At 38.7% G+C, this 10,669-nt stretch overlaps 1 protein-coding gene across 10 annotated transcripts in view; it reads right to left on the reverse strand.

Moving 5' to 3' along the window:
• tp63 (tumor protein p63) overlaps positions 1 to 10,669 on the reverse strand; it is a 33,506-nt gene that overhangs the window by 12,779 nt on the left and 10,058 nt on the right. For 7 of the 10 annotated variants that reach the window (XM_017041922.2, XM_025054240.1, XM_017041915.2 and 4 more), the window contains one exon: positions 1 to 251. In XM_017041922.2, the coding sequence (XP_016897411.1) occupies positions 1 to 251 (251 nt within the window). Of the gene's footprint in view, positions 252 to 483; positions 884 to 3,736; positions 3,910 to 10,669 lie in introns of those variants that run through there. The other 3 variants (XM_008338587.3, XM_008338586.3, XM_017041936.2) reach the window with 3 other exon arrangements.

A 10,669-nucleotide genomic window follows, 5' to 3' on the forward strand; every position in this document is an offset into this window, starting at 1 on the left:
GTGGCAGACTTTGCAGTACTTGACTGCTGGAAGGACACGTCGAATGTATGAGGTCCGGCGTAGTCTGTGTTGGATGGGATGGCTGGTGAAGGAGAGAGGGCATCAAAAGTGGAGCTAGGCTGGGCATAAGGTGATGGGGCAGTCACGTTGTTCTGTGCGTGGTCGTTATTGTAGGGGCTGGTCGAGGTTGAGCCTCCGTTCTGAATGTTCTGATCCATGCTGTTCAGGAGCCCCAGGTTTGTATACTGCGACTGTAGACAGATTTTAAAGAAGACGGTGAATGACACTAATATGTGACATTTTATGGGTGTAAGGCAGAATACAGAAAAGATCATTGTCTTGGATTCTAATTTGAATTACTGCTAAATAATCAAGCATTTTTTCCCCCAAAAGATACAAATGGTGCACTTTTATATTCTATTCACAGGAAGCTGGAATACTGCTTGAGATACATTAAAAAACAAATTAAATGTCTCAAATCACCTTCAAAGCTTTGCTTGTTTGGGTTAAATGTTCTGCTAGAAACTAATGTTCTTCTTGTTGAGACCCAATTTTTTTTTAAACTGTATTATTGCATACATAACGTTATTGTGACAGGAGGAATGACTGTAACAATATCAGAGTTGCAACATCGAGGCTCTTCCCTCTTGTTCTACCTGCCTTTCATCCCTTTCCTTTAATAGGTGGCACATTCCTGGAAGAGGTGTTTGGACTCTTGCATTTTAGGAGCCATTAATCACGGCATGGCCTTTTGTTAATGTCAAGCATGTCTGACCACAGCTGTCCAGTGTACACCCAGCACACCACCAGATATTTTAGGTGAACCAGCCAACCAACAAAACACACCTGAGTTTGGCTTTACAACTATTAACAAAGACATTTTAAGCAATGTTGCTGATGAATCCCTCAGTGTGCTCACAAACACACACACACACACACACACACACACACACACACACTGAATCATCAGACAGACACACCTGAGAGGTCATTTGAGTCAACTGCAGCATACTTGTGCATTAGTGCCAGAGGGAAGCCTGCTGTTGGGATGAGGGTCACTGTGTGTGAGGTTTTAGCTGTTTAACCCTCAGCCCCTCTGCCACCCCCACTCTCACATTGGCCCTGTGGTAACACAGCTTATGAGGCTTGTCTGGAGAACAATTGCACTGGTCATGCAGGTGTTAGGAGACAAGTGTTAGTTTAAACAATACACAAAAACAAATGACGACAGTTGAAAAGAAGAAATGAGAACTTTTGCCTACACAATTATTTCTAAGAGTGCGCTTGCATTACACGAGTGTCTGAAAGGATTTAAGTCAGTTAAATAAAATCCAGGGAATGGGGTTTAAATTACTTATAAACTAATAATTACCAAAGCTGAGCAGTTGCATAAGGATTTTTTGTGTCCTTTACAAACTATGAACTATCCAGTCAGCACGACCTCAGTGGGATTCCTCACAACTGTGGCGCCATTTAGAGACAAAACAGCCTCCTCAGCAAAGTGATGCTGGCAGCTGCAAAGGTTAATGTGACAGCCACCAATTATCATCGTCAAATTATTATTCTAAAGAAGAGGTTGATGCTGGCCCAAGACCAAACATAGATAAAAGCAAAGGCATGAAGCTGAATGGCTGACATAGAATACCTTACATTAAATACAGGGCCTTGGATAATGTCTGTCATGGTTGGAATAAAAATAAAGATCAAAGATGAGGAACGGCGGTAAAAAGCCGTAATGGACCAAAGGGTGAGTCTCACCTAAACTCATCACACTTTAAAGTTAAACTGACTGTGAATGGGGAAAAAGTCTAAAAGAATAGATTGTGTACTGCACATTAAGGCCTTCACCCTGGTTCCTGAGACCAGATCTCTTTCCCCTCTAATTCTGCCACCATTTAATACACACTTTAGCTACTCCTAAAAATTCAATCTGTTTATGGCTGAACTGTGATGTCAGGCTAAACCACAAACCAGCCACTGGGTTCTGCGGTGCATCTCGGGCCTTAAACCCATCTTACTTTCAGAGAATGACAACATTTTGTTGACCTTTACTTTGAAAGCCTTCTAAAAGCTCTAAACATTTAAAAATAAATCATACAGATTACACTGTAGATTGCAGAGTTGATTATGCATAACTTATGCGATACTACTTCTGGTAGGATTTTTACCACTTTTGAGTCATTACTGTTCAATAAACAGTGATTCTTTTTCTGTGTAAATAAAAAATGTTCATGAAAAAAAGAAAATCAATGAGACAATAACATGAAATTGAATTGCTGTTGGCCTAAGAACACTGATAAACCCTGAACGACCGCCAGATGACAGGAACCACAGCAGACCTGACCTGAGGGCCAAATATCTCCCATTCCAGGTTTTCCGGTGATCTCGGCCAGCACATTAGAGAATTCGGGGGACTGTGATGAGTGACCACAGGGAAGGGAGGCATTAAAGGCTTCGCAAGGTGGGGGCTTGAGGTGGAGCTGGGAGGGCGGCGGGGGGTCTATCTACCCTTTTTACCTGCTGGGGAGGGCAGAGAAGGTGATTGTATCTACATCAACACACCATTAAAGCAATTACGACCCTGGACTAAACAGCAGCGCCTGGCCAGCCACATTGTAATGGCTGTAGCGGCTCCCTGGAGACTGGAGACGGGGCGGGGGAGGGGAGAAATGGGGAGAACCCGATACCTCGCACGGTGGAAGGATTGAGCTGGACACCACTTAAAGACCACTGCTCAACAACTTAAAAGACAGTGACCTGACGTACCTGCTATCTGCAACCTGCAATCTGATAATCTGTCACCGCTCTGTTACTTGGCGTTAGGTTTGCGTTGAGGTCTCGGTTGAAAAGAACAAAAGTCAACCAACTAAAACCGCCAATGACAAGCCATACCTTAAGTATCTTACACCTTCCATTTACACAATGAAAACTATATGGCCAACTGATCAGAAAATAGTGTTGTCGTTAAGTTCTTTTTTTTTTTTACTGAAAGTTGTTTTTTATGGGAAAAAATATATAGTTCTTAACCAATTTGTTAAAGAAAGCTATGTTAATTGCTCCTATACAAATAGCTATTAATCATGACTCCACATAGACATTTTCAAGTGTTTACCAATGAGCTTTGCGAACAAATACAAATCACATCCACATTCATAAATCACAGCGCTTGCACTTTCATTGTGGGGAAAAAGGTCATTTATCTGTGTTCACCTGAAATATGTATTTTTTTTATTAAGATCAATACATTTAAGATTCTATTTTCTTTTAAATTGAACCCCTGCACATCTAGAATTAAAAAAAGAAAAACACTGGGGTGAGTCGTTAAAAAAAAAAACCCTACATGAGACTTTGTCTTGTTTGGATTCCATGTAACCTAAAAAGACGCCACTCTCTTAATAGGACCAGCTTTTTTAACCACATCGAACAGCTGACCAACGACAACACAAAGCCACAATTATAACACAATATAATAAAAACACAAAGAAGATCTTGTTTCCAGCAGGATGTTTTAGAAGGAGGACTTGATTTAAAAAGTCCAACCTCATCTCTCTTGACAAAGACACGGTAAAATATTTTCCGTGTCAGATTTGCGATTCTTGATTTATTTTAAGCAAGGTTAATCTGGAATTATTTTAACTCTCTATTTGACTATAGTTCCATCAGTTGAGTTGAGAAATCAACTCAAGGACAGCTGCGGTGGCAGATGCGTCACAACCAGCCCCTGTGCTGGTCTTACCTCGCTGTAGGATGTGGCGGTCCCTGTCTCCAGGTACAACATGTTTGCGCTGAGATTGAGCAGAGCTGCTGCTGTTTGCTCCACTGGCTCCAGGATTCCACAAATCGCTTTTACTCACTCTTAGCGGGTGATGTGGACTACAAATGCAAAGTGGACAAGTAGAGGCTTCTATAGGAATCTATGGGAATGTCATATATACCTGGAAGAGAGGGGAGGGGTCTAAGGGCCGACCTGTTCAATACCTGAATCCACACCCATCTCCTGAAGGAGACTTCTCATGGAGCTCTTCTGAGCTCCGCTACCTGGGTAGTTATACAAATAAACAACTAAGTAACTAAGTTTGACATTAAGCCCAGAAAATTTTATATTTACATTTCTTGATTTTCTCAAACCTTTGGACTATAAAAAATCATGACATCCAAAAAAAAAAAAAAAAAAGGTTTATCTCTCAACATTCTCATTTAATGTGGGTACTCACATACTGTCTACCTTCACAATATCATTAAAAATAAGCCACAACTTACACATCGCTTATTCAAAAACTTTAAAAGCAGACAGACTGGATTACAACAGTAAAAAAGTCACGAAAAAATACAGTTAAGCCAATTAAAGAAGGCAGTCAACCTAATGTCACTCATTGTCAAATCACCTAACACAAATGCAGAAAAGCCCTTGTTAATTTCACTACTAATCAAAAAGCAGTCACCTTAATGACACAATGTTTTTAGCAGAGGTGAGAATTCTGACACCAGACATCTGTGGAGCCCCACAGAAATGAAAGTGATGGTGCTGAGTAAGGACAGCAAGAGCTTCAACTTAGGTAGCTCCTTAGCATATGAATGTCTCCCCTCTGCAGCTATCAGGCTATCATAATTCAACCCCCCCTCACCTCCCCCCCTCCCCCCCGACCTCTCCAGACAAACAATGCGGCTCCTGTAGATCGTATGTATCTATCAGAGAGGACTGATGTAGATCTGTTTTGGAAACATACAAACATTTTCTCACACATGCTGTAAAGGCGATAGTGCTGCAAAGACACCAACACAGAAATATTTAAATAAAACCAACCTGCAAATTAAGCTAGGTTAAAATATCTATTTAACTGAAAATATGTAAAAAAAAAAAAAAAACCTATTTCATGTTCAAAACAACTCTAAGGCCACGGTACTCATTAATATCGTAAAAAAAATGGAAATATAATATACAGTGGAAGATGTTGCTAAGCTGCACGGCCCTGACAAGGGAGTGGTCTGAATGGTCAGCAGAGTGCAAATAATGTCTATAACTGCGACGCTGCAGGGCTTAAGGTTTTGCCCTGTGGTCGGAACAATTTAAAAGCTGTCTAAATGAAGTGAAGGTAGTGGCTCCAATCAACAGCCACACCCGGTGCAGGCCCCAGGGCTGCAGGTCAGCCTGTCACAAAAGGCAAATGAACACTTAAAAGAAGCTATTCTTTAGCCTCACAGCAAAGCCAGGCTTCATGAAGACCCAGCCAAACCTTCTGAAGGTGATAATTAGTTAACCTGAACAAACTTCTAATTATGTTAAAACAACATTGGTGTCTGAAAAGAAGTTAGAGTACTCATTGGAATAAGGCCATTCAAGCAAAATACAGAAAGAATGCACAGATTAGTGCTAGAATTCTAGTAGACATGGTTTTAATTAAGGGGCGTTTTGTTTAAGAAACTTATAAGGATGCTATAAAGTATATTGTATCCAGTAATGTGAAAAATAGAATCCTTAGTTCTTGTAGAAAACTTTCACAAACACAATGTCAAAGATTCGATTTGAGCCAAAACATCCATCACTTGTTATATTGATGTGTATAATTAACTAATGGCAGCAAACAGGGGTCAACGATCACAATTTCCATATTAAGGATTAAACACAGTCAAACTGAAACAAAAAGAAAAGAATTCTGTATTATGTTTAAAGCTGGTTAGAAAGAGCCTTACTATGCCCCCAAGGAGGGATGTGAATGCCAAATTTCTATCAGCAGTCAAACACCATGGGGCAACAATAACAAGGCACAAGAACGTGATCAGCATCAGCAGGTTGGGGGTGCGGGGGCGGGGGGTGGAGGGGCCAGATTCTCAGAACCTCATGACATGTTAACATCAAATGCGTCTGAGCCAGCAGACCTCCACAGAAAATCTATGCTCACTTGTCCAAGACTATAAAACAGACTCAAAGTGGCATTCTTAACCCTTTCAAAACCTGTGCACCAGTAAAGGTTGATTTGCTGATTTTCAGATCAAATTTGATCTCCTGTTTGCCAGCCTTGCATGCTACAAATTTGTCATTCTATATAAACATCATTACCAAATCAAATGTATCACTTTAAATGCAGCAGAGGTGTGAAACTAATGGAAGCCACCAAAAGGAGCGGAACCTGAGGTTCAGACAATGGAGGCTTTGCTGAGGTTTTTTCTCTTTAAAGAGCCCGTGCCTTAAGTCAGCTTAGGTCAGTATCATGTGTCAGGCCGTCCGGGCTCAAAAGAGCACAGACACCTGCCGCGGAAACTCAGTAAGCTCCCATCCACGCTGATGGACAAGGGCAGTCTATGCAGAGACACTGAGTATCACTTGGGTGGCAAATCCTATATTCCCAAAGTCAACTGCCCCCAAATTCAGAACACTTTATAAGAAGCTAACTGAATTAGCTTTAAGTCAACTCAACGCTAAAATATACATAATAGCTAAGAGATTTCGACTATTTCATTTGAATTTCTGCCACCTGCCAATAAACTGCCAAATGAATATTTATAAATAATAAAATTATTACAACTGGTGCCAATTTACAGTACTTTAGATTCATCTCTAAAACACATTTATGCTATTGAATCTGCTGACGTAAAACAACAAAAATAAATGACTAAGTATATAAATAGTCTGACTTACACTTCAGAGCCATAATGAAGGCCAAAAAAACCCAAAAGAGAAAGACAGTGAATGTAGCACAATCCAATGTATGACGTACAACAGGTGACTGTTAACAAAGCCATCTTCGGAGTTAAAAAAAAATTGTTTTTATAGCCAAACGTCAGAATGATGGAACAGCACTTAATACATTTATGGGAAATGGTGACGTAAACACAACTGTCGTAGGTCGAACATATCATAAACAGAGCCTTCAGCACATGGCTTCAGCTTGTTATTAAACTTATAACAATAGACATTGCTATGTTGCCCTTTGCTCTGAAAACTTTCTTCAGCTACAATCACTCAGCAGATGATGCCATGACTCAAAGCTCCTTTTAATAAGAATAAAATGTACAAGTTAAACGTGTGTTCTCGCATTTACACATCCAGGTCTCCTCACTCACTGCTTTTACAGTTAATCACATGGACCATGTCAGCACTTTAGTCATAAAAACAGCTGTTCATGGGGTGGATTTTTTTTATTAAATAAATCTGTGCTTGTAGACAGTTGTGTTGCGGATGTAACGACTTAAAGCTAAAACTGGAAAGACACACCTGGGTAATGGGAAAGATTGCATCAGGCAAATTCTTCACAGGTGACAACATTATGATTAAATCTAAATCTCCTTTATCTCATGAAATAGTAAATACCAAAACTAAAACCACAAACTATGCAACGCATCAGACAAAGAGAGACGGTGGAAGAGAAGCGGTGAAAAAAAAAAAGAAAAAGAAGAAACTTCCAATGCAAACACAAACATGTAATTAGATCCCAGAGAAGTCATGTGTCGATTGAACTACTCTGCTGTGAAGTTTCTTCCTTCTGTCGATGACTCACAGCTGAGACCTTATCTGGGTGTAAAATCAGCTGTTTGGGGTAGGATATAAAGTTTCTTCTGCCACTATATCTGCTACATTCCTTAATGTTATTCTACCCTCTGCTTACTCCCCCCATTGCCACCCCTCACCTTTACAACTTGAAGACATGTACTGATAGATGAGCACTGGGACCTCTGCAGCACAGGCAGGTGCTCCGCTAAATTGGTGCCCTGCAGCCACACAAAAAAATCTCAAAGAAAAAGGAATTTCAGATTAAACATAAAGCCTACACAATACAAATAAGTCCCTCAGGGCAATAAACACTGAACTCCACTCTAATGACTCATGTAAGAGGAACACCTCTACATGGGTGGAGGAGAGGGGAGAGTAGGATTGGTAGGTCTGCCCACCACAAGCTTTTCATTACAACAGACACTTGGTAATAAAGGACAGGGCTTGGTGATTGGCAAGACGCCATGATGTCAGCAAGCATATTGCCCCCACATGGATGGTGTTAGAGTGGCGGGAGTGCCAATCAGCCTGCCACACACAACTTTGGTGCAGAGGAAAGTGGGCGGTAGGGAGAGGCCATTAATCACAAATTCACGAGCCCCTGAGGGATGCATAAGGTAACCAAAATTAATTTTACTATTTTTTTCCACCCTGGCTGGACGACAGCATTCCAGCACTGGGAGGGGAACACACACAACTCCAGTTAACAGCAGAACTGCTTAAAGATATGCTCTTCCTTACAGGTATGCTACAAAGTCACCTAAACTGAGGGCAGAATAAAACATAAAAAACTACAGTGAGTTGTTCTCTCTTTTTTTTTTTTTTTACAATGCTTGTATGTGGACATTTAATAACTGTGGACAAAGTAAATATTAACTTAGATTAGCCACAACATTCCAGGTCTGTCTTTATTAAAAGATAACAACTTAAGATAAAGCAAATTAGAAAATTGAAATATAATAATAAATAGTAACTGATTGCCATCAACAACACCATACAGTTACACAGCAACAATAATTACCTACTAATCTAGTAATACTACTAACACTATATATCTACTTATCTACTGACATCAACTGTTCAGGTTTCCCATTTTCATTGACAGTGTGCTGCTACTCATGTTTGTATTTTATTGTATTTTACCTATTTGGGTGTTTTTACTGCTGTTTTGGTGCTGTACTGTTGATGAAGCCTAAATTTCCCAAAGGGAACTCCAAAGGGAATAATAAAGTTATTTCTTTCTTTCTTATCTATCTATCTATCTATCTATCTATCTATCTAAATAATAATATTATTAATATAATATATAATCTTTATAATTATAATATATTTTATAATAATGATTATTTATAAAAATATAACAAATAAATATCAATTTATTTTATATAATAATTGTATATTATTAATTTTATACGTTTGTTTTATATTATTAATTACAAAATTAATTACAAAAATTGCTATTTACTTTTTGGCCACCCCCATTACAGTCAGATTCTGGTCAAAACATTTATTATTAAATAATGGAACATAATGAGTCTCAACGCCAATTATCTAGGCAAAGATAATACTTTCAGCATAATAATGAAATGTGAAATTAACCCTCTATCAAACCCCGAGAAGGGTGAGGGTGAGTTTTGTTCCAAAACTGACTATGCCCAGACATTTTAGTATCGTTTGTGTACATGCAACCAATATGCTCCAAATCTGAAAAACAAAGACTGCCTCTGGAAAATGAATGTCTGACATCTTTATATCAAAATGCAAAAATGCAATGGCCATGTGCTGGTGCAGTGCTGTCACTCACCTAAGTGGTCATGGGAAAATATTGGTTTTGAGCATAAAACAGCATACTGCATTTCATACTGCATAAAATTTGGTAGCAAGTGGACACAATAACTATAAACCAGACTTAACTACAGAGAAATAACTACTGCAGAAACATGTCTTTTTACACTTACATTACATGTATATGTTCATGAGTCGAGGTGAACTCTTCGACGGACATTTATAGTTGAAGTACAACACAAATGTATTTTAACAACATGATTATGTAATTTTTTAATATAATTTATGTAATTGTGCAATGCTTTAAAACAGGACAAACAGGATAAATAGATTGTATATCTTCACTTGCTTCTATTCTTAAACTGCCTGTGAAAAGCCCTCCAGGTCTAGCTCAGGCTAACCAAGATAGCATCATCCCCTAACAGACAGCATTTCAGACATAAAAAGATAAACCACCCTCATTCAGAGTATACCACTGCTCTTTGCCACATTTTGAAAGAGTCATGCAAAATTCCTTTTACAATACTAAAAACTAAAAAGAGTTTTGTTGTTGTTAATTCGTTAACTACAACTAAATTTCCCCAAAAGCTAAAATTGCAGGGAGCTGCATTCAATTGTTGTTAAGGGTATGGTTTTTAAATAAATTAAATAAATGCAATTTTATCTCTCTGCTACTCTGAAAGACTCCACAGAGCAATATCCCACTCACAAAAACAGAACCATTAAGTAAACAAACAATATGTTGATGTATGTATGACGGATAAACAGTGACCTTAAATGCATTTGACAGAGAAAACAACATGTATGATAGCGTATAAGACAAGCAGACACAGGTCAAACCTCGATGTAAGACATAAACACAGTCAGGGACTTATGTATTCACTCTCTGACCAGAATAAGACATTCCCAACAATTAAAATTCATGACACAATTTTCGGTGTTTTTCCAATGTTGAGTAGGCTAGCCGATAGTTTTACAAGAAGTAAATAAAGTATGAGTAAACTACAAATATGTTCTGTAGACTATGTAAGGCTTCACTGTCAGCACCAACAATGGGCGGTTGAGTATACACCACTAAAACAGACAAAGTCCTCGTTATTTGTTGTTGATTAAACGTATTAATCTGTACTTTGTTAAAAGCATTTAATTAGTATCTACATAATGCAGAAACTCAATTGTTAGACTGTGTTATGGGGTGTTGTGACTATTAATCTATTTTTAGATGCAATGTGTTTTCAAGAACCTTGTTCACGGCTACAATTACTTTTGGTTGTCTATGGGCTGTGTATTGACAGGAATGTATCACGATACAGAAGCAATGATACGATGTATTATGATATCCTGAGATACTGTAGGCCGGATGAGATACTGAGGTTATTTATAAACAATTTAATT

Source organism: Cynoglossus semilaevis, chromosome 2 (assembly GCF_000523025.1).
Source record: "Cynoglossus semilaevis isolate Cse_v1.0 chromosome 2, Cse_v1.0, whole genome shotgun sequence".
In the NCBI taxonomy this organism is placed as follows: domain Eukaryota; kingdom Metazoa; phylum Chordata; class Actinopteri; order Pleuronectiformes; family Cynoglossidae; genus Cynoglossus; species Cynoglossus semilaevis.